The 25,648-nt window shown below is 42.1% G+C and overlaps 1 protein-coding gene across 1 annotated transcript in view; it reads right to left on the reverse strand.

The window, feature by feature from the left end:
* Window positions 1-25,648, reverse strand: part of PTPRT (protein tyrosine phosphatase receptor type T) — a 764,724-nt gene that overhangs the window by 358,470 nt on the left and 380,606 nt on the right. Inside the window, exon 7 of the mRNA XM_056844110.1 lies at window positions 10,100-10,393. Coding sequence (XP_056700088.1) covers window positions 10,100-10,393 — 294 coding nt within the window. The remainder of the gene's footprint in view (window positions 1-10,099; window positions 10,394-25,648) is intronic.

Here is a 25,648-nt window from a genome sequence, read left to right on the forward strand (position 1 = left end):
TACAGCAGGGACTTCCCTTTTGTCTACTGTGGAATGACTTGACTACCTGCCATTAGCCTATGTATAGTAGACATGCTCCACGCAGTCTGACATCTTGTTTAAAATTGCATGCACCATTAGTACATCATTACAGCTTTCCTTTAGTTTGTAGACTACTGGATTGCTAACCAAGGAGCGAGTGCATGGGCAAACCCCCACCCTACCCCCCCAAAAAAAAATTATAACAAGATGCTAGTATACTACATAGGTACAGGACCTTCATGAACTGGCTCATTTTTGCCTTGCATCTGTGCAAACTGTTCTTTGATCACAACGAGTCACAGCTAGACTTTGCAGCATCTGTAAATACTGTGTATGGTGCAGCTGGAGACAGCATCCTAATAGCTAGCAGCAGGTTTCCTGCTTGGGCCAATGACTCCCATGCCCTCTGAAACAACATGTTTCACATTGTTCCAATAGATAAGACAGAATCTTCAATTATGCATGGATAAATAGGTCATCCTGATCAGTCTGAGCTTCATAATCGCCAGCTGGGAAACTCTATAACCTTATGGTTTCCAGGTCCTTCCTGGCAGGAGTGGGGTGGGGGTAGGGTCGTCAGCTCCAGATTGGGAAACTCCTGAGATCTGGGGGTGAAGCCTGGGTAGGGCAGTGACCTCCAAAACATCCATTTTCTCCAGGGGGATTGATCTCTGTAGTCTGCAGATGAGCTGTAATTCTGGGGGATCCCCAGATCCCATCCGGAAGATAACATCCCTATATGGCCTGCCTGCTACTAACATTTAACAATTTACAACTTATTGTACCTTATCAATGTGCCAGGTACATTAACACGATAATCATTTAGAAAAAAATAGAGACAACACCATGATAGGACAGGGGAAGAGCTCAGGAACTGACAAATTCATGGTGTAAAATGAATAGGAGAAAACACAGGTGACAATAGCCGTGCAGAGAGGGAGGGGCTATGGGACTCCAAGCCTGTCTCACTGCATTGTACTGATGAAGAAAGATCATGCTTCTTATTCATCAGCATTTAGCATTACCAGACAAAAATGCCATAGAAATATCTGAAGGAACAATTTAGGTTGATTTCATTGTTTCCTGTTATCAGCACCTTTTTATGCGAATGCCGCTTCAAAGGATATGAGTGGCAAGAATAGTCTTGCTGCTGCCTTCGTTTCCTTGCTTATTAATCTAGTTACTTTCCAGATTTATCATTGAAGCAGAAAGAACAAGACTTCTAGGTACTGTGCTCTACTTGGAGCTGGTAGATAAGAGAAGGAATCTGTTTGGAAAACAGCCACCTCTTTCTGCCGAACAAACGTCTACTTTGTAGAAGACTATCTTATAGCGCACACACACACACACACACACACACACACACAACCCAGAAAACACTGTTCCTGTCTTTAGTAATATTGATTGGAGCATTAAGTATCTGAAAAGGAGATTTCCCTCTATAATGTTTTTGTTAGAGCTTCAGGGGATTTTATCTCAAGATCACCTAATATTTCACTAATACACAGTGATGCTGCCCATCTGCCAGCTTTGAAACAGGGAATGTATTAATTGAAACATCAATATAGTACAACCTTGTTTCATCAGACACCTTAAATATGACTCCAGTAGAGTCAGGTCTAGAACGAAGGTGGGGAGAAGAATGCCTAAAACATATCGATAATTTTAACAGGGGGCATAAATCACACTTGGGATATGCAGCTATTGAGCTACCGGAAAGCCTGATAGATGAGGATAGCCCATGAGGATCTACAGAACTGTGACTGCATAACAAGGTTTAATATGATAGCATTTTGGCCCACTTCGATGTTAAAAGACCACAGAAATATAAAAATGTCTCATTAGTAGAAGCATTACAGCTAGTCATAGCTTGCTTGCTCTGTAATATTAGTATGGAAAATGATTTCTGTTAAGCTGGGTCCACGTTGGAACAACTCCCTTCTGCCAACACTGGAATAACTCCCTTCATCTTTCCCTAGCAAAAGGGAGTCGTTGGATCCAGCCATATATTTGTTGAAGTTAGGACTTTCTTTGAATATTCTCATCTTGCCAGATTGCCTCTGGTGCCTAGCACCACTCCAAGTGGCAGCAGGAGAAAAAAAAATACATTAAAAACCTCTGGCATCCACTGTGCTGATATGTCACTTCCGGGTACAAACTGGAAGTGACAATGGGTAGAGCTAGAGCTACCCGTTGTACACAAAAGTGGCATAGTGACATCAGTGGTGTCTCTGACGTTATATCCCCCCCATGTCTCAGCCCCCCAACCTAAGAATACTTATTACCGTTTTTTAAATTAACATTTGCAGAATTCTACATACATTTTTTCCCGTAGTGATCTCTTACTGGCATAGGTATGAAAGAAAGCCCTAACAAGGTTAAAATGCTGCACACTTTTAATCAACAGACTTTAAACTCATTCAAATGTTACTGTTAGACTGTGGATCCTGCTTTTGGTAGAGGGTTCAGACCTGAATAGGAATAATAACATTGAAGAGAGTACCACTAAGTATAGTAAAATATATGTTTCCCAGTTACTGAGTAATTCCCACATTTAGTAAGTAGCTTCCACTTATAAAGAAATGTGGCCGGTTGGAGGCAGATTTGGGTTCTGGTGCTTCCTATGGAAATGTTTTAGCTGATTATGTTCCATACTAGTATAAAGTAATATAAACCCAAATTAAGAGAAAGATTATGCAATTATCCTTTACAGCCTGATTGTTTAATTGCTGTTTCTGGGGGAAGGACCCCAAAGGCCAGTGGCCTCTTCTATAGGTCATAAGGATAACTTCTTTCCTACCTTAGGCTAGCTGGATACCTCCAGCAAGTCTCTTTCACTTGGCCAGTGGAGAAGACCTGTTGAAGGCTCACCAGCTAATTCAGCTTGAATCTTTCTTTGCAAACTATCGTAATACATTTAATTGAGTAGGCTAGTTATGTTTCTCTTATGCACAAACAACTGATTAATAATCAGATCTCCAAATGTGCTTCTGACCCTAAAAAACAGCTGTTTGGGGGATAGTCCAGATTGCGATTGCAGCACTGGGCAAGGTTACCTGCACTGTTTTCCTGACCAAACCAGCCTTCTCCCAAACCATAATTAACCCTAGTAGGGAAAAGAAGAGAGAACATGAACAACCATGTCTTGAAGCATCCATCCTGTTGTTGAGGAATGTGCTCTGAACTCTTGTTTTCTAGCCTACCTCACAGGGTCATTGTGAGGATAAAATGGAGAAGCAGCGAATTCTGTAAGTCACTTTGCAACCCCAGTGGGGACAAAAGTGCAGAAGAAATGAAGTAAGAGAAAGTAAAATACTACATCAACACATGAAGCTACCTTATACTGAATCGGACTCTTGGTCCATCAAAGTCAGCATTGTCTACTCATATCGGCAGCGGCTCTCCAAAATCTCAGGCAGTGGTCTTCCAAATCACCTACTTGCCTAGTCCCTTTAACTGGAGATGCTGAGGATTGAACCTGGGACCTTCTGCATGCCAAGCAGATGCTCTACCACTGAGCCATGGCCCCTCCCCAAACATTCATCTGCACTTTACCATCAGGCAAAACTCTCAAGCCAACTACTTACACATAATAGAATGCTTTTTCCCCTTGAAATTCCATCAGCTGTAGTCAACAGATAGGCATAATTTATTCTGAATTTTTGAACAAAAACCACACTGAAGACCCAGAAAACCCCTCCTCGATTAACATTTAATACAGCTATATATGTGGGATTAAAACAACAACAACAACAACAACAACAACAGGATATGAAGTCATTTCAAAATACAGATACAATTATCTAGTTTAATGTAAAATATGTTTATGGGTTTTTGAAGAAAGGCTTTTCATAATCAGTAATTGATAAAAATGCTTTTTCTCTTCACTAAATCAAAAAGGTTTTGTAAAATTGAGTAAGATCCACTCTGTAATGCACCCACTCAATTTCAGTCATCATAAACAATACTTATAACAGTCATACCACAGCTTCTAAGCTGAACTACAGAAAGTTTGAGCATTCCATCCAGGGAGTTAAAATTCTACCATTTATCTTCCCCAATATGTCAAGGCAGAGAAATTAAACACCACTAGATCACTGAAACAAAATAAGATTGACCACGCCTTCTGCTTGGAAGAATGGGGTGTTTGGGGCAATCACTCTTTTTTAAACCCATTAGGACAGTAAAGACCTATTTATATACCAAAATATATGGGCAGAAGTACTTAACCATTTGCCTGCCCACTGCATTCCTGCAAATGGCTCCCCAGACCATTTTTTAAAAAAATGTGTGTGTATGCCATCCAGATTCAGACTCAAAGAAGCTTGGTTGAAAGGAAAATTGATGAAGGGAGGCATTCAAGAAGCCAAATCAGCAGGTGCTGGAAATTCAAAGCTCCCTGTTGACCATACAGTCCTATAAATGCCCTTTCCTGTCCCTGAATTCACAATAACCAGAAAACAAATGTAGCAAACAAGTTTTTGACATGTAATTCCACGCACCCACACTACACACTTCTTATACCTGTGACTGCTGGACCATTTTCTTGATGTGGGGGAGGGGGCTCATGTACACCAGACGTAGAAAGCTCTGTAGTTTCAATTCCCATTTTCACCAAGTGACAATAATAAAGTACATTTCTTAAGGGGAAAGGGGGCGATTTCCTCCTACAACAAACACAGTGACAAGTGTGCAAATGTTCTGGTGAAGAAACTTATTGCATAACTGCCTGCATTTGTAGAGCATCTGCTTTGCGTTTAGAAGTTCCCAGGTTCAATCTCCAGCACCTCCACTTAAAAGAATCAGGTAATAGGTGATGTGAAAGATAGGGTTGCCAGGCCGGCACTGGCACCCAGTGGGAGAATGCTGGGGGTGGCAACTTTCCTGATGGCCGTCACATCCAGCACAAACCATCATCATGTTGGTGCAGTGCTCAAGGATTCGCTGAGAACTCGATAGAGCCAGCGTGGTGTAGTGGTTAAGAGCGGTGGCTTGGAGCGGTGGACTCTAATCTGGCGAACTGGGTCTGATTTCTCACTCCTCCACATGAGCAGCTGACACTAATCTAGTGAACCGGGTTGGTTTCCCCACTCCTACAGATGAAGCCAGCTGGGTGACCTTGGCTAGTCACAGCTCTTTTACAGATCTCTCAGCCCCACCTACCTCACAAGGTGTCTGTTGTAGGAAGGGGAAGGGAAAGTGATTGTAAGACAGTTTGATTCTTCCTTAAGTGGTAGAGAAAGTTGGCATATAAAAAACAACTCTTCTTCTTCACCATAAAATTTTGGGTGAACCCTACAGTATCGTGCCGACATGATGACTTCATTTCTGATTTGTGTTAAAGTGAGGTGGCATCAGTGGGATACCAAATTCATCCCCACACAGGGAATGGGGCAGGAGAAAGAAAGACCTAGAGAAAGTCCTCTGGAGATCTTCTGCTAGTCAAGTAGACAATACTGATCTTGATAGACTAATGGTCTGATTCAGTATAAGGCAGCTTCATATGATCATAAAATGTTTTCATTTATTTAGATATTTACATCCTAATTATGTCCCAAACAGGGACCAAAAATGGCTTACAACATTTTTCCCCTCTTCCATTATATTCTCACAACAATCCTGCCACATATATTAGGCTAAGAGAGAATGACTGGCCCAAGGTCATCCAACGAGCTTCCATAGCAGAGTAGGTATTTGTACCTAGCTCTCCCGAATCCTAATGCAACATTTGAACAATTACGCCACACTGCTGCATATAGCTGTTGGTCTCTGGACCAAGTCATTGTCACTATCAGTGAGCTGAGCTCTGAGACAGCCTGAAGATTGCTCCAACATCAGCAATTGAGGGTAATCTTGCTTTCTCCTCCTACTTTTTGAAATCATTATTTGGTTTCACTGTAGCAGTTTTTTTAATCCATGTTTTTACTCATCTTGGATCTCCTGCACCAAAGATCGAAGATGGATATAAATAAAATGTTTTTAAATAAATAATTTTTAGCTCTTATGCTATTGTAGACAATGTAAAAATGCCCCTTAACCTGTCCAGATTGCAATCTCCGTTAGTAGGGCACATAATTTTTAGCTCTTATGCTATTGTAGACAATGTAAAAATGCCCCTTAACCTGTCCAGATTGCAATCTCCGTTAGTAGGGCACATAGTGGCCCTGGTAGATGTGCGAAGAGGCACATGTACTATGCCTTTAACACAAACAAACCTCGCGCAACAGGGTTTGAATGCCATAAACTTTACTGTAGCTGATGCTGTTATAAATGCTTCATTGCATAGTAAAACAGAAATACAACCTTGGGTTTTCTTCTCTGGAATCTTACATTAAAAATCTGGTTTGTGGTTGTCAACCAGGTCTTAGTGCAGGGTCTTCTGTATTACACAGCAAAATCTCTGGCATCTTTAAGTTTCAGAATCATTCTGATTTCCATTGGAGTCATTTAAAGCAATCCTTTCCAAAATGAGTTTGTGCTGCAGGCTGTACGATTTGACAGTGACTTGGTCATTGGGAGGATAAAAAGAAGAGTTGACTGGCATGTTCTCAGATAATGAGTCTGTTGGGATGTTAGAGTCTGTATACCTTACCTCTCATTCCACCTGAAACAATAATAGGTGATTCCTCCCATTTCTCCTTACACCTGATATGTATGGCGGCTGATTGTGATATAATAAAAGATCAAACACCTGCACGCTGGCAATACATTTAGAATGGAATGCATCTATAGTTATGTCTTATGATCACTGAACTCATGACAACAGCTTATACTGAATCAGACCATTGGTCCATCAAGGTCAGTATTGTCTAGTCAGACTGGCAGCAGCTCTCCAGGGTTTCAGGCAGTGGTCTTTCATGTCACCTGCTACCTGGTTCTTTTAACTGGCAATGCTGGGGATCGAATCTGGGACCTTCTGCATGCCAAGCAGAGGCTGTAAAATTGAGCCACAGCCCCTCCCTTCCGTGAACAACAACAGGATCAGTTCTTCATTTTAAATCCTTTTAGTTTTCATGAAGATATATTTAATATATATCATATATAAAAGCATGCCTTCTTAACACACAGCACAGAAATTACTTCAAAAAGTGTTGAACAATTTAACTAAAGGATATGCTCAACCTAGTAAGAATGATGAACAGACCACATTGCTGAGGTTTTCAGAAAAGTGTGGACATCTACATTAACGGTCTCACCATCAGAAGCTGGAGTCTGCAAGATATTGAATTAGCTATTATGCCCAGGCTATGGATGGCCCAGGCTAGCCTGATCTCGTCAGATCTCAGAAGCTAAGCAGGGTCAGCCCTGGTTAGTATTTGGATGGGGGACCACCAAGGAATACTAGGGTTGCTGTGTAGAGGAAGGCACTGCAAACCACCTCTGTCAGTATCTTGCCATGAAAACCCAAAAAAGGGGTCGCCATAAGTCGGCTGCGACTTGACGGCACTTCACACACGCACACATTATGCCCAAGAATGGTTGCTTGTGAATTATGTAAAATCTAAAATAAAAACTTTTTCAAAAAGGATCTTGTATCAGAGAGAGGACTTTGATCACCATAGAGTGCAAAAGAGAGTAGGTAGCCCATTTCAAATACCTGGGTATTATGTTTAGCCATAATCTTACTTGGACAGGTCACATTGACTTATTTAGAGAAACTGCTAGGGCTAACTAGGTGGGCCAGAACTCTTACTTAGTACACACCAGATTCATATATGTTTATCTCTTCTAGTTGTCCTATGTAGCAACTGAAAGAAAATCAAAGTAAGCAATTAAGTCTCAGTTGCATTGATAGTAATGTAATTAAGTGATAAGGAATTCAGCCCTGTTCTTAACCCATCCTTGTCTTACCCTGTACAAATAACAACATTTTGTGATTTCTCCATCATTCTCAATAGTATAGGTTGAGTATCCCTTATCCGGACTGCTTGGGACCAGAAGTGGTCTGTATTTTGGATCTTTCTGTATTTTGGAATTTTTGCTTACACATAATGAGATATTTTGGAGATGCGACCCGAGTCTAAACTAGAAATTCATTTATGATGTATATGTTTTATACATAGCCTGAATGTAATTTTAAACAATGTTTTTAATAACTTTGTGAACACTGAACTATCAATGGCGCTGCTGAGGGCCTGGGAGTAATGCCTGCATGCCAGCTCAAAAGGTTCAGTTTTCAGATCCGTCCGGATACTAGAAGTCCGGATAAGGGATACTCAACCTGTATTGCTGTTGTCTAAATACAGCACAAAGGTGACAGGTGTTCTTGCAAGAACACATTCAATTCGACATAGTCAAAATGGAAAAAAGGTATATGGTTTTCACAATCCCTGCAAAGAATGGCTGTTAGCATAATGGATTTATAAGTGATAAGTTAGTATTGTGGAAATTAAATCTTTTGAAGATTTAACTGCCTCCTGTCCAAGATTTAAATCTGGAGGATGAAACAGGACTGGCCCATGCCAGCTAACAAAACAATGGCAAGCACTGTTTTGTCCAAAGCAGCACTTGGGATAATGGACATATTGAAACCCAAAGGCACTTTCCTATCATCATAGCATTCTCAAAGTATGAATTGTTCTATCAGTGAAGAATGGACCTGTTTTCAGAGGTCAGAGCTATATTGTGTGTTGCCAAATTCCCCTGCTGTAACGGCTGACACAGCTATCACATCAAAGTAAAGATAGAATGTACCAAACTTCATTGTTTCTTTATAAGAAAGAAAAAAAATGAAATCAATATATTGTGTGCATTAAGGTGAATGAATCTCTTAGAGAACAAGCTTGGAAATTTACTGTCCGTTTCCTAACTTCCAGGCTTGCCTGCTCTTAGTGACAATCTGTTTTTAGAATGCAGAAATATAGTACATGCCTAGAAGTGAAAGCAAGAAAAATAAATTATGCAAGGGTTTATTCTGAATTCAGACCTCGCAGCCCCTCCATACTCCTTCTTGCCTAGGAAAAAAAACAACTTCTTCTACCTCTAGACCCTTGGGCTCCCAGTTTTTCCCTGGTTGGTTAGAAAGCCTTGTTCTCACAAAAGCTCTGTCAAAGAGGTCCAATAAACAGATGCTCAAGCTAGGAAACTCTAACTCCCAATTTCCTCTGTAGCATCAGAGCAACCCAGCGAATGGTTAGGGAGAGCCTATAGCATGATAGTTGTCAAGGTTTTTTTTTCTTCCAAAGTTCCTGTGACATTTATTTGGCAAACTGGCAAAACTGCTAATCCCCCCTATTTTTTCCACATGTAATTCAGATTTCTTTAATATTTCTCTTTGAATGTATCAACAGGGGAAAACAAACAAACTTTCATTTAGAAATAGGGTAGTGATGCCAAAGAACAACGTTTAACGGTGGTATGGAACAGCTTTTCATGCATGCTGTGGTCAGAGACTCCTCCTATGTATCTCAATGCAATAAGGATATACTTCATAGTTCCTCCATGGCTTGAAGGCACAATTAAAAAAAAAAATCCAACAGCTATGGTTGTGGAGCCTTTTCCCTAACCCTAACTCCTTCAGTTACAAAACGCTACAAATCTTGAGGACTTTATCAAAGGTAATATAAGAATCGAATCAAAATTCCAGGTCAAAGTCAGTATCTTTACATACATCAATTCCTTAGAGACCAAAATACATTATCTAGTGTTCCTCCTCCACTTTTAGTGACAAAGAAGATGCATCACACTAAAGTCATTACAATAAAGACAATGCAAGTGTACTTAAATTATGGGAGTTAAGAGGTCAGCAATACGAAGATAGATATTTTTCTGCTATACATTGATATTCACATTGTTTAAAAAAACTCTCAATATATTTCATACATCCAGAACATTTGGGATCAAGCAGAGCAGAACGATAGAAGTAAATGGAATGGAATGCACATTCTTTATAACATCAGGGAAGAGTATCATGAGAAACATTTTGCAATCGGAAAAATAATAACCACATGTATCATTACCTGCATGTAACCATTCACCACAGAAAAAAGGGGGAGCCAAAATCATGAGAGCCTCTACCATAGCATGTCTATGTTTCTATCAAAGTCACCAACTACTTGTTAAAATAACGGTAGCTTACCTGCACATTTTGTTCTTGTTGTGAGTGGAGGCCCGGGAGGTCCTGTCCCTCCATCTCCAGGACGGGTAAGAAGCACTCTGATCTCATATTCCACATCTGGGTCTAGATGCCATAACTTGTAATTCGGTGAATCAACTATATGCGTTTCAGCCCAATTCCCGTTGGTTGTGCGGTATTCCACTTCTTTCAGAATTATTGGACCATCTCCAATGATAGAGTTGGCATTTGGTTTGATCCACAGATAAGTAGCCCCAACTGCTAGAAGCTCTGGTGGTGCGATAGGAGTGGGAGGTTCTGCAAAAAAATTAAAAAAAAGGAAAAAAAGAAGAAACCCATGAATGCTGCTGACATCTGATGAAAGCTATCATTACAGGAACACTGGACCAAGTTGAGATGTTACACATATTACTGACTATGACACAAACCGCAGAAGGTTCATCTAAATGTCACTTATCAAATGAATGAATACTGTTTTATTTTTGAGGAGGTCCTTTCCTGTGGGGAAGTAGAATTGTTCTCTATTGTGGGAAAATTGCAAGCTTCTCCTTAACACTTACCCTAAAATAGTGAATCCATCTTGTGACACTTGGAAGAGTTATGCATTCGGTTTTATTCTGATCCTGAAAGGCTATAAACTCACAGCGCATTCCTGAACTTGGAAGCCAAATCGCCTTAGGTGACGCTGTGACCCCTACGCTGGTGTCAGTGCCACTTGTGCCGTGCAAACTGGCACGGATGCCAGTGTAGTGCCACTTGTGCCAGTCCCTCTGGACAGCCATGACAGTGAGGCCTTAGGACACCGGCATCCCAGGAGGCATTCCTGGGGCATTCCGGGGGGGGGGGGGGCGAATTGCCAATTGGCAGCTTCCTAACCCCTTTCAGGCCAAGAACGCCCCCTTATGCTGCAGCATTGCTGTGTCACCTTTTTGGAGGCGCCATGGCAGCAGTGCGGCCATGCCGTCTCCGGCAGCTGCAGGACTCAGGAATGAGCTGTCAGCCCTGAAGCCATCTTTTTGAACAAACCATCCTTTTTTTGTGCTGAAAAGAAAGGCCCTGAGTATGAAAAAACTTTATTAAAGGCTGGTTTGTTTGTATTTTGCTCCCAACTTGAGTGCCTGAAGTTCGACAAGCCTAAAACACATCTAGAATAGAAATGTACAGGTGTATGCCCTTTTTATTTCTGTCATTTTCATCATCTGAAGGACACATAAAAAAGGACCTCTTCAGAAATTCCTCCAGAACTTTAACAATTTTCACTTGAGCATGAAGAAGAATGGGCCCTCAAGTCACAACTGACTCACGACAACCCCATTCATGGGGTTGAGCAGAGATGGTTTGCCGTTTCCTTCCTCTGCATAGCAACTCCAGTATTTCTTGTTGGTCTCCCACTCAAGTACTGTCTGTGGCCAACCCTGGTTAGCTCTGAACTAACAAGCTCAGGATACACTGGACTATTTGGGCTGCTATGGGTACATCAAAAACTCACATACCACCACACAAAATCCTATGCTTCCAACTACCACCCAAAGCATATAAAACAACCCATAGTTTACAGTCATGCTCAATCAAGCTCACAGGTGAAACCATTCCTACTTGGAACTGGAAAGGATCTCTCAAAATACACACACAAACATACACAATGCTGATTCATTTTTTCCCATATCTCCCATTAATGTATGGGAAATATGACCGCTGAAATTCAGACAGCAATCACTGAAGTCATGCAAATGATGTTCAACTGATGTTAACAACATGATAATGATGCAAAATTAGAGCTGGCTTTCCAAATCATGAAATATTTTTAATTTGTCTGTCACATGTTAGACCAACTGCTCACCTCTTATTTAGAAAACCGTGTTTAATAATCAAGTGTATTTCAGTAATCAAGGTTGTTTTTAAGACTGGATATATTTTTAGATCTACTTATTTGAAACAGTGTTGAACATAAAAAAAAGAGACCGAATCAGTAAGAATAGAAAATGTATGCCTGTTGAATAGCCTTCAGTGTATAACAGAGCTGTAATAGTTAAGAATGACACTACTCTTAAACCATCAGCCAATTAGTTAACTCTATGGGGATTAAGAACAAGAAGTTTATGCATCTTTATAAAGCACTTAGAGAAACATGCATAATTCTTGTAGAGACCCTGAGAGATGTGTATTAACATATTCAAGAAGTGTGAATGGGAAGCTGTGTATTACTTCTGTGAAAAATGAAGAAGATAATAAAAACACATACTCTTACATGAAACCTATAAAACATACAGATGTTGGCCCCATTGGGGAGGGATGAGCAGACACATCAATTTCATTTCTTTTTGATTCTGTCTGCTATTGTCATGAACATATGAAGCTGCCTTATACGATGCCAGACCATTAGTCTATAATGGTCTATTCTGGCAGAAGCTCTCCAGGTTCACAGATGAAGGTCTTTCACATAGTGTAATACCTGATTTAAAAAAAAAAAACCTGGAGATGCTGGAAATTTGTTTCTGCATGCAAAGCAAATGCTCTACCACTGATCTACTGCCCTAGACTATCACTGGATTTCGTTTATCTCCATTTTGTCACTGACAATTTTTTGTTTATTTTATGCCATTCATATACATATATACAATTTACAATCAATTGACACAAATATGATAATTTTAATATGAAAATTCAGCACAAGGGGCATAGATACACCAGAGGAAGGCACTTTCCTTATTTAAGATGCTCCTCCATTGCAGAGCTATTCTTATTAGTTGAAGATCTTTCATTTGATAGTCTGAAAGCCACTAGCGCCAAGAGGGTCTGGATCTCTGAAGATACTGTTTCCAGTGAACAAAGTGAAATTAGGGCAGGGTGGTATCCAATCCTGCCACTTCTTTGTGTTTCTGGTCCCCTGTGACTGGCAGAGAAATTCTGGTCTTGGAACTAGGATGCAGGAGGAAAGAGAAAGCCCAACATTTCTCTTCTCATCCCAGTCCTTCCCTGTGTAGATTTACCCGCTTCTGTTCTATGTCCCTTGAGTTTTGGATCCAAGATCCTCTCAACCAAATAACCCACTAATGAAGGATATAAACATCAAGATTAATCAAAACTGAGAAAGTTGTAAGAGGATATCATTAAAAACCTTTAAAAAAAAAAAGATGTCTATTGAAGAACATATCTAAAGAAGTATCTTAACAGTATGGTGTTTGCCAGATGAAATATGTGGGCTATGTGTTCTTAAAAGATGAAAACAGGGGGAAACTGTGAAGCTGTACAGTTGTGAAGATGGCCAATCCCCCCTCTTTTTTGATAAGAAAGAGCACCATATTCTGAATAAAGGGAATTTTAAGGAAATCCAGTGTAAGACAGACACATATTTCACTGATGGGGAAGTAGAGAAAGGGTATAGCCAGTAACAGCAGAAATCTATGCTATGGATCCGACCAGCTTTTCCACTGGTAAAATAGGGAAGAAGAAGCCTCCCTAAAAGGCTATACTGGGGGGGGGGGAGAAGAAGAGGAAGAGGAAGAAGAAGAAGAAGAAGAGTTGGTTTTTATATGCTGACTTTATTTACCACTTAAGGAAGAATCAAACTGGCTCACAATCACCTTCCCTTCCCCTCCTACAACAGACACCCTGTGAGGTAGGTGGGGCTGAGAGAGTGTGACCAGCCCAAAGTCACCCAGGTGGCTTCATGTGTAGGAGTGGGGAAACAAATCCAGTTCACCAGATTAGCCTCCATTGCTCAAGTGGAGGAGTGGAGAATCAATCCCGGTTCTCCAGATCAGAGTCCACTACTCCAAGCTGCCACTCTTAACCACTACATCACGCTGGCTCCCATATAATCATGGGACCTGCATTGACAAAAGTCTTGCGGGATGGAAGCTGTGATACGGAGGGTGGATTATAAGACTGAATGAAAAAAAAAAGTCAGGATCCCACACTGTATGTGTCTCACACTTATCCCTAAATTCATTTCAACAGTTAATCCAACCTTTACTTCTAAAATTAGATACCAAAAAACAGATGCTAGAACAGGCTGACCAGTCAAATAGAAATATCTTCATATAAAACATTTGGATTCCTGTCATAATGGAATATCTTGGCTGCTAATAGGAATATTCAGTTTCTAAAGAGCCATAGCAAAAATTCAACTAGACATAACTTTTAAACAGATGGTGAGTAATCCTAAAAGTTACCAATTCAAACACATTATTAAAAGTGCAAAAAAAAAAAAAAACCAATAGATAAATAAATGCTACTGAAAACCAGTTGATACGGACATATTACGTTTGATGCAGAGCCAATCAACAATGGGAGAATCACTGAAAATGTCAAGTGGAGCTTTAGACAAAGAAGCATTGTTACAAGCAGGTGCCAATTCTCTGCACAAACACCTGCAAATCTTTATGGCTTGAAATCCAAACTATCTCCCCATAGACATAAATCCTGCCAATGCAAACAATCTGTAAAGTGTTAATATTAGAGCAACTCAGAAAAGAGGATAAAATGCAAGGAAAGGTGGATTAGTATTTAAAGGACATTTAGAAACAGTAGCCCTGAATAAGACAATGGTTTTCTACAGTACCATACTTACAGCCCATTCCTGAGCTCTTGGTGGGAAAGAGCTCAGAAGGAGCACAAATGTCCATGCCGGCATCCGGGCTGCTTGCATCAGTGCCTGGACTGCTTGCGCCACCACAAGACACTGCTCATGCCGGCCTCCCTGCGCTGCAGTGGCAGGACGGCCCTGGGACGCCGGTTTGGCCACCCACCAGTGTCCTAATGGCACAACACCCCGCGCCAGTGTCCTGGGGGCATTTCTGGGGCGTGCTGGGGGATGGAGCTGCCAGTAGGCAGCTTCCTGACCCCTTTCGCCCTGGGTATGCCATCCACAACAACAGCATTGCTGCGCCAGCTTTTTGCTGACACAGCCTCGCTGTTTTCAGTGGGGAAAAATGCCCCGTTTTTACACATCAAACATTTAAAAAGGCTTTTTAAGGCCTTTCGGGGGTTGGGTAATGGCTTTGGAGGTGCTGCTGCAACGCCTCGGCCATGCTGTCCCCAGCTGCCAAAGTCTCAGGAATGGGCTGTTACACTGTAAATTATGTAGCTGGAGTATCAGCAGAAGTTGATAAAAGGCACTATGCACCACAGATGAGATCTAGGCCTCCATCTAATGGCCAGGATCCAGCAGCACCTGCAACAAACCTGTTCTTTCAGGGGAAGTTCAACCCCCTCCAGGACAGGCTGACTCCCCAGTCCTTGGACTGCTTCATCATGGACCAGCAGTACCCCAGTCTGGTCTGGATTGAGTTTCAGTTTATTGGCCCTCATCCATCCCATTACTGTCTTCAGGACTTCCACAGATCCACCTGACACAGCTGTTAATGGGGAGTAGAACGCATTGATGGCACCACACTCCAAATCCCCTGATGACCCTTCCTTGCAGTTTCATATAGATGTTAAATGACATTCAGGAGAAGACGAAACCCTGTGGGACCCATAGCATAAATGTTATAGGGTTGAGTAGTAATCAGACATTCATAATGGAAATTTAACATACCTTTCAAACATTAAACTGTCCCAGATTTTGCTGTTAAAAAACAGTTTATTGACTTTATGGTTTTAACAAAACAATCTGAACAGTGGAAACAAAGGTTCAAGATTAAACAATTATTAGCTTGAGCTTCCAGAATGGATTTCTTCATGTAGAAACTAATAAGAGTGCCCACCTCACTGACCCAATGAAGTATCAAAGCAAAAATCAAAGAATATTTAAAGAAACACAAAATACATATGTGTTCGTATGCAAAACCAAAATCTTCAAAACCAAGGTATCTGAATTGGAGTCTGCCATACTAAAAGAGTATTCTTACAAAGGCTATAATTGAAGCCAGGTCAAATAGCAGGATAAAGATATCCCTGCATATACAAAATCTATAGAAACAATAGAGCAGATCACAGTGGAAGTGGTAATGTACTGAATGTCAAAGTTATTCTAGATTTAAATAAATTTAAATAAATATATCTTCCAGATTCCTATTAGTGTAGACCACCATTCCAGAGACATCTCTCTCTTTTTCTCCATATATAATATCCCAACATTACACCACCATTACACCAATCTGTGTTCCTTGTTCTATAATGACCATCAGGAAATTTTCAAACAGCTGAAACTTGCCAATGCTACAGCAGTTTCCTCATCTCCAACATGACAGCATGGATCCTTTCAAAGGGATTGTTCCCCATCCTTTAAGTAGATCTTATTGCTGTGAGACAGCCGTTTTCAGTAGGGCGGACAGAACAGAATCTGACGCACATTCTATACAAAGTCCATGGAAGTATTTATGGAACTTGTCTATGTTAACTGATCTCATTCACCCTTGCTTATTATAATCAAGATATTGTTTGTTGGGAACAACTGGAAAATAAGTTTGGCAGGCCATTCTACTTTCACACTAAATTTAGCTGAGTATAATTAATTATCATTAGCTCTGAATTATATTCTCACATTATCTGCTATAGAAACTAATGCAAACCGATTATTCTGATTCAGCACTTACTTTCTGAATTAAGATAGATAGTATGAGTCTTTTATCTCTGGAAGAACTAAGACAGTAGTTTAAAGGCTTCAGACAATTTCATTACCATTAATCCTCTCTTTTATCCATCTCTGTGGGCACAGTTAAAAGCCTCATAGGTTTCACAGTTTCTTGGTAGAACCCTATAGGACATCTTTAGAACAACAGAGAATGGTTGAAACTGGTAGCGTCTTTAAAATTGTTAAGATAAGTAGAATGCTTTGTGTGTATGGAGGCACTGTTCACATGGAAATGCCACATGCTACCCAGTTTAAAAAAAAAACAGCAATTATGAACATGGAATATATCATAGAGACCATATGGTCTTGATATGCACAGCGTAGGCTTACCCATACAAACAGTTATACAAAACATATTAATCATCATCATCATTACCTTTATTAGGCATTTACATCAGTATACCATAAACAGAATTACAAAATTGGTTAAAACAGATTACATTAAAAGGACATTACGTAGACGTACGTACAAACTGGACGCGAATCCTTTGTGCAGACAGGAGAAAACTAGCTACTTGTTGGGTAACAGTAGGGTTTCTATCAGATAAAAGGTACATCACTGACTGCTGATCTGAAAGATTCTGTTCACTAGGCAGTAGGGGTTTAATATAAGTATTCCTCGGCCTCATATAAAGCTGGGAGTACAACAGCACGTGAATTAAGTGTTCAGGATCCCCAGTCTTACATGGACAATACCTATCAATAAAAGGGACTCCTTTGTATCTTCCTTGTATGATAGCTGAGGGAAGAATGTTAAGTCTAGCGATTATGAAACTCTGCGAATGTCCAGTGACTCCAAATATGACAAGTAGGAAGCTGCAGCTCCATAAGCCTGAGTAATTCCATGAAACATGGGGGAACAGTGTCTATTAGCTAGGGAGGTTAGGTCTGCATTTCTGTATCTAGTAGGCGCTGACGTATCAATCTAAATGCTTGCTCTTTCCCAAGCATCAAAAGACAATCAAATAGGATACCGACAGACATGATTTTCCTGATAATTAATTTCGACCACTGGCTTATGTAAGAATCTCCCAGCAATGCAGGAATATAGCCAGGATATTCAGTTAGAAAGTGCAGACAGAACCAGAACTTAATGGTCTGGATCCAAGCTCTGGGCTCCAAAAAAACCTGTCCCGTCTCAAGGAACAGAGCTGCATACCCTACGCAATTGGGGACACCAAGAATGCAGTGTAAGAAGGTGGACTGAATCCTCTCAGTGTCCTGATTAAAGGCACTTACCCAAATAGGAACTCATATAGGAGTTGGGAGATGGATATAGTCGCTTTAGCCCCTTCTGTGTTAGTGATAATACCACAGCATCATCGGCATACAGTAGTAGAGGGATGGAGGAAGGGCCCAGCTTGGGGAAATGGCCATCTACTGTTCTTAACGTTGGGTCAAGGTCATTTATAAAGAGGTTAAAGAGATAGGGGGCCAACACACACCCCTGTTTCACTCCCTGGTTGGTAGGAATCTCTCTGGTTAGCTCACCACGTGAGCCATAGCAAACCTGGCAACTAGTTGGTTAAGTGCAATTTTTGGACAAAACATATTCTTACACATAGGTAAGGGAACTGAATATAGCAGTATGGCTTTAACAGATTTCACCATTTCCTCCTCTCCCAAAATACTAGAACCCTGGGCCACTTAATAAAGTTGATGGGCAGTAGATTCACAACACACAAAGGAAATACTTCTTTATTCAACGAGTGATTAAAATGTGGGATTCATTGCCAGAAGATGTAGCGATGGCCACAGCCATAGATAGTTTTAAAAGGGGATTAGACAGATTCATGGAGCATATGTTCATCAGTGGCTACTAGCCATGGTAACTGAAGTGATCCTCTGAATCCCAGTGTCAGGAGGCAACATCAGGGCAAGGCCTTGGCCTCTATGCCCTGTTGTTGGCCCTCCAGAGGAACTGGTTGGCCACTATTTGAGAGGCTGCTGGACTAGATGGACCACTGGTCTGATCCAGCAGGGATCTTCTTGTGTTCTTACCTCCCAGAGCTAGTGGACAGAGGATTGCCTTGTGGGAGCTGCACCAGACTTGTTTGTCTACGTGGGTTGCAGTTAGGGTTGCCAACCTAGTTGGAGATCTCCTGCTATTACAACGGATCGCCAGCCGATAGAAATCAATTGACCTGGAGAAAATGGCCACTTTGGCAATTGGACTCTATGGCATTGAAGTCCTTCCCCTCCTCAAACCCCACCCTCCTCAGGCTCCGCCCAAAAAAACTTCTACTGGTTGTGAAGAGGGACCTGGCAACCCTAGTCGCAGTGCTTTTAAGGGAAGGAATTAGAACATCATGTTACTCCATGTTACTCCATATGCAGTAGGCCTTAGAACTAGATTTAATAACACAGTTATGTTGAATTTAAGGTCTCTGTACTTAACATTTCTACTAATTTCTCATTGTTCCATTTGTAGCAGGCCACAAGTTCTGTTGTAGTAAGTGTTTTCAGATATTTGCAACCCTTATATGTGGTTCAAGACAGCTATGAGAATGACTACGGTAATTTGCTTACATCGAAGGATGCATGAAACCGGCCTCTTTGTTTCTGTAGAATATATTATCAGGAGTGTATTTCCCTAGGACTCAGACACAAAATCTGTGCGCTCACTAGCCCTGTTGCTGTAGCCAGTGTTTGACCTGGAATACAAGAATAATGAAATACCTCTCAGCACAATCAAGCATATCAAGAGAGGCTTCCTGTAACCAGCACCACTGAATAACCACAGGTGGGATTAGGACACAGGAGATCCTGGTCAGAAGGGGTGATTTGAAAGCAGGCACGGGCATCTTTGCCTCAGTTTTTAGAAACTAAACACAGAGGAATTTAAAATTACTCTTCTCATGCATGGAGAAAACATGTGCTTCTTGAAGGCCACAGCTGTTGCTGCATATTCCATAGCTAATGGGAATAATTTTCAGAGCAATGGGAATTCCCTTTCAGAGCTTTGTGGCCATTAGCCTCAATCTTGTAAAAGTAATGTGATAACTGTAGAACCATAATGGGGAGAAGTGGAATTACTGTACAGGGAATACCACAGTGGGGAGAAAAATGGTAATGCATAGAAAAATGGAAGGTAGGTTCTATAGCACTAGGGACCAAAAAGTGAAAGGATTTTTTAAAAGTTGAGAATAAAAAACTGGATAGCCAAGGTATGGTACATAGAAAAAAACCTGCTGAAATTAACAGAATTAGTACAATTAAGAGATAGTCATGTTAAGAAACTGTATTTTGCAGATAGTTGGCCACCATAGGGAGGGGCTATGGCTCTGCTTTGCATACAAAAGATCCCAGGTTCAATTCCCGGCATCTCCAGTTAAAGGAATCAGGCAGTAGATGATGTGAAAGGCCTCTGCTCGAGACCCTGGCGAGATGACTATGATGGACCAGTGTGATTCAGAACAAGCAGCTTCATATGGTAATATGTCCATTCTGTTCTTTCTGGTGTAGAGTTGTTTATCTACAGATGTTTTACATTGTGCAGTATTTTTATGAATAAGGACAGAGTATTTGTTTTTCTTTTTTAATAATTCTGGTCTATGTGCTTGAGGACGATATGGATATAGTGCAGTGATGGTGAACCTTTTAGAGACCGACTGCAACCCCAAACCCACTTATTTATTGCAAAGTGCCAACACGGCAATTTAACCTGAATACTGAGGTTTTAGTTTAGAACGGGTGGGGAACCTTTTTTTTGCCAAGGGCCATTTGGATATCTTTAACATCATTCGGGGGCCATACAATCAATCAATCAATCAATCAATCAATAAAATCATTATTAGATATTTGTGCATCTTATGCAGGTCTACTCTAAATCCTACTCAAGTCAGTGGGCTTACTCATTGGTAAGTTTGTCCTGCAGATGTCTAGTATCTGCTGCTAGTATATGTTGCACGTTTGGTAGTCCATCCTGCACCTGGGACCTTCTGCATGCCAAGCCGATGCTCTGCCACTGAGCTACAGCCCCTGCCAAACAGATGCTGTACCTCTGAGCCACAGCCCCTGCCAAGCAGGTACTTTACCTCTGAGCCACCAGTTCGAGCCTCTAGTTTGGGCTCGGCTGGGTCGGGTCGAGCAGGAGGAAGCAATACGGAGCGCCCCACCTGCTTCTGCTTTAGCTTTGGGGGAGAGCAAGGGGAGGGCCACAGAGGGACCCATGGAGCCGGCAGTGCAGCCAGCATGCACGCCAGTGCAGGGGGAGATGGCGGTGAAAGTTTTGGGGGCCCCAGCGGCGTTCGGTCATGGCGCGTCCAGCGCGCAGGCCGGGGGATCGAGTAGGGGGGAGGGCTGGAAAGGGGCCCTCCGCCGGTGGTGCATCCAGCGCACAGGCCGGGGGATCGAGGCGGGGGAGGGCTGGAAAAGGGCCCTCTGCAGGCGGCGCGTCCAAGACGCAGGATGGGAGATCGAGGCAGGGGAGGGCTGAAAAGGGGCCTTCCGCTGGCGGCAGTGCGTCCAGCACGCAGGCCGGGGAATCAAGGCGGAGGAGGGCTGGAAAGTGGGACCCACGGAGCTGGCAGTGCGGCCAGCGTGCATGCTGGTGCGGGGGGAGATGGTGGCACAAGTTTTGGGCACCCCAGCAGTGTTTGGCTGCGGCGCGTCCATTGCACAGGCTGGGGGATCAAGCAGGGGGGAGGGCTGGAAAGGGGCCTTCCGCCGGCGGTGCGGCCAGCGCATGGGCCAGGGGGATTGAGCAGGGGGGAGGGCTGGAAAGGAGCCCTCGGCAGGTGGGCCGCAGGCCGGATAAAATAACTCCATGGGCCGTTTATGGTTCCCCACCCCTAGAGGTTCCCCACCCCTGGTTTAGAAAAAAACAACTTCCCTGGACTCCCAGCTGGGCGGCGGGGAGTGCAGGGAATGGGGCGGGGGCTTTGAACCACTCCACGCTGCTGCGGAGCGGTTCAAAGCCCCCGCCGCCCAGCTGAGCCGCGCGTGCTGGCAGAGAGGGCTACGCGTGCTGGAGTCGGCACACGTGCCATAGGTTCGCCAACACGGATATAGTGTTAATTCATGTAAACTACCTACTTATGAATTGACTGTTCCTTATAGTAGTAGTTTAGCAGGCATGCTTATTTAATAGTCTGCTTAACTCACAGATTCTTGGTGAATGTATTTGTTTCTGCATACTCTGTTTCATTTAATATATAATTTTGATTAATAATAATAAAAAGAAACACTGAAACCACACAACATTGGTGGAGACTTGCACAAGAACCTCCTGAGCTTGTGTATGGTAAAATGTATCTAGCGGTTATCTTTTACCAAACAAACTGTGTGCGTGCATTATTATTTTTTAATGTTAACAAAACCAAATTAAAAAATGTTAACAAAACCAAATTATGCTGCCACTGTGAATAGGGCACATTTGTGTTTTTTATTAGGTGATGATTTGGATGTTGTCACACATGGACACATGAAGCTGCCTTATTCTGAATCAGACCATTAGTCCGTCAAAGTCAGTATTGCCCACTCAGACCAGCAGCGGCTCTCCGGGGTCTCAGGTAGAGGTCTTTCGCATCACCTACCTGCCTAGTCCATTTAACTGGAAATGTCAGGTATTGAACCTGGAACCTTCTGCATGCCAAGCAGATGTTCTACCACTGAGCCACAGCCCCTCCCCTAATGGGAGCTCAGGACCTCAGCCCTTCCCCTAATGGAAGCACAGTCCCTCCCTCCAATGGGAGCTCAGGACTGAATACTATGATAAACATACACATCTCTATAGCATGGGTGTGCACGTCTGGATTGAAATTGCAGATTTGAGTAAGTACCCACTGAGGCATTAAAAACAACTGCCAGTGACAAAAAATGTTTTTAAAAGGGTATACTGCACACAAGAGGGCAACAGTCTTTCCATTTCTCTGAAATGTATTGTTTGCACTGGTCCCAAGGTTAGCTTTCTTTACTGAGAGCAAAGTACACATTACCAAATCAACATTGTATAGGCACCTCCTCGATCACTGCAGGGTGCATAACAAGGTCAAAGCAGCTGTAGCTCATGATGGACTTCCTCCATTGGGATCTGAAATGTCAAGGAGCTTTTTCCTCAAAAGAATGGGAATGTTCAGAGGCTCCTGGTTATTTGTTCCAAAAGTGTGTGTGTGTGTGTGTGTGTGTGTGTGAATGGCATAACTGTTTCACTTACTGCTTTATTAACTTGTTTTTATTATTATTACCTGCTGTTAATGTTTCATATCCTCCTCTGAACAGTCACTTTTTGTTATTGTCCTGGGCTTTGTTGGACTTTTTTTAACACTTTAATAATCAGCAGCCAGAATTCTCTGAAATCGCAGTATTTATATTGACAATTCATACAACGCATTTCTATGGCATGCACTGTAAAGATGATGGGTTTGTTACTGGCTATCTCCTTGGACCTCCATTTCTTTTCTTTTTTTTAGAGATGAAAGGACTCACTGATTTTTATTACACCATTCAGGGGAGGACTAAGTCGCTATAAAAATCAGCAAAGGGCTACGAGACATCTTATTTCCAGCTCCGCATTGGTGACAGTGTTTTCTCAAAATAACATATTGCGTTAGCTGAAAGCGAGGCGGCTGGGTAAAATTTAAGCCGGTTATAATGACTCATTGCACGAGGATATGACAGGTCGGGGTGTTAATGAAAGAGGTGTAGAAGGGAAAGCAATCTGTAGAACCGCACAGCTTATTCTTCCCCAACATCCAAAGAAAGAAACTGCTTGGTCTGCTTGAAAATGAAAAAAGCCTGTGTTGGGTGTTCAGAGCTTTAAACCACCAAGCCCAGCCTGTAAACATTTAAATCCTTGTGCTGGTATTTCAAGGCTTCCAAGAGACTCTCGGATTGCTACTGATTTCTCTAGCTTCTTTCTCAGCTCTCTGCCTTCAGCCATATCAAATCCATTTTCCATCCCCATCCTGGGATTTCGCTTGAACCATCTGCTATTTTCCCTGTCAAGTTGCAGCCGACTTATGGAAAGCCCTTAGAGTTTTCAAGGCAAGAGAGGTTCAGGGTAGGTTTGCCATTGCCTGCCTCTGCTTAGTGACCCTGGTATTCCTTGGTGGTCTCCCATCCAAATATTAACCAGGGCTGACCCTGCTTAGCTTCTGTGATCTGATGAGATCAGGCTATCCTGGGCTATTCAGGTCAGGATGAAACACATTTAAGGATGTACAAATATGACTTTTCCCCTTTGTTTTTCTATCATATCTATCTTAAGAGTCTTTCCATTCTGTATATTTCCATTGCTGTCATTTCTGATTGGTTTGTTTCACACCATTTTTACTTTATATATCATGTAGGCACAACTGAGGCAAAAATAATTCACAAAAGGGTACAATGAAAACAAAATTGGGATTTTTGTTTTTTAGTAGAAACATCAGGGGTAAGAAGACTGAAAGTATTCTTACTTGTCCCAGATGTTCAACTCCTGTGGGTAAAAATGGATACCATCTCCACTATTCCCCTGAAGAATTGTACCATCCTTACTGTCTCTTGATATATATATATTTAGATTTTTCCTAGAGAGCTTTGTCTCAGATTTTTCAGTCTGCAAACTTGGTACTAACTTAGATGTGTGAAAAGCTTCACTAATCTCAGAGAATTTTTTTTTCTGCAATACTACACCTGAACAATCCCCTATTTGTTTCACATTTCTCTTCAGGTGAAATTTGGCAGCTCTATTCTGAACATTTCTCCAATTATTACTAGTTTCCACTCTACGCTTCAGTTCTAGCTGCAGGCCTCCATCCTCTGTGCTTGTTCACTTGGCTGACACTTGGAAAGACTATGGTGGAAATATATAGGGAAGGGGAGAGAAAATTGGAGTTAATTTGGCAGGTCCAAGTCAAGTGAAAATTTCTGCAGGATTTTTAAAGAAAAAAATACTGCAGCACCAGCACAATTGCTGAGGGGATAGAAGGTTTGCCTTACTATGGAATACTTTCAAAAATCCACCCTATTTTTTCACCCTATATTTTGACACTGAATTAAATTTAGATGAAAAGGAGCAAGAGAGTGAGTTATTTATTTGTTTGTTTTATACCCCACCCTCACTCTCCAGCCGAAGCTGGGCTCACAACATGCAATCTATACAATAAAATCAATTAAATACAATAAAATCTTCATAATAAACCCATAAAATATGCAATCTCAGAAAACATCAGAATGTATAAAATAGGTGATGGTGCATATGAAACAAAAAAACCCCAAAGAAACCACTGTGTATTACCAGCAGCCATGGCCTTCATATAGTTACAGCTATAATATAGAATACGGTGGGGGAGAGGGGTAGGTAGGCCAGCTGAGATGGAAACCATAGATGTCCTCAACAGTAGGCCTGGTGGAATAGCTCCGTTTTACAGGTCCTGCGGAATTGTTTGAGATCCCACAGAGCCCTGGTCTCATTGGAGAAGGAGTTCCACCAGGCCAGAGCCAGGGCCAAAAAAAAGCCCTGGCCGAGGACAGCCAGACACACTTTGGGCCACGAACTACCAGGAGATTATTATTTGCCAAACCCAAAGCTCTTCGAGAGGCCTATCAGGAGAGGCAGTCCCACAGATATAAAGGTTCCAGACCATGTAAGGCTTTAAAGGTCAAAACCAGCACCTTGAGCCTGACTGATCTGGTATTCTAGCTGGAGCCAGTGCAGTTGTCAGAGCACTGGCTGTATATGTGCCTGTGGCGGTGTCCCTGTAAGAAACCTCATCGCAGCATTCTGAACCAGCTGGAGTTTCTGAATCAGTCTCGAGGGCAGGCCTACGTAGAGTGAGTTACAGTAATCCAACCTGGAGGTGACCATTGTGTGGATCACTAGGGTTGCCAGGTCCCTCTTTGACACCGGAGGGAGATTTTTGGGGCAGAGCCTGAGGAGGGTGGGGTTTGGGGAGGGGAGTAGCTTCAATGCCATAGAGTCCAATTGCCAAAGTGGCCATTTTCTCCAGGGGAACTGATCTCTATCGGCTGGAGATCGGTTGTAATAG

This window comes from Euleptes europaea, chromosome 2 (genome assembly GCF_029931775.1).
Source record: "Euleptes europaea isolate rEulEur1 chromosome 2, rEulEur1.hap1, whole genome shotgun sequence".
NCBI lineage: Eukaryota > Metazoa > Chordata > Lepidosauria > Squamata > Sphaerodactylidae > Euleptes > Euleptes europaea.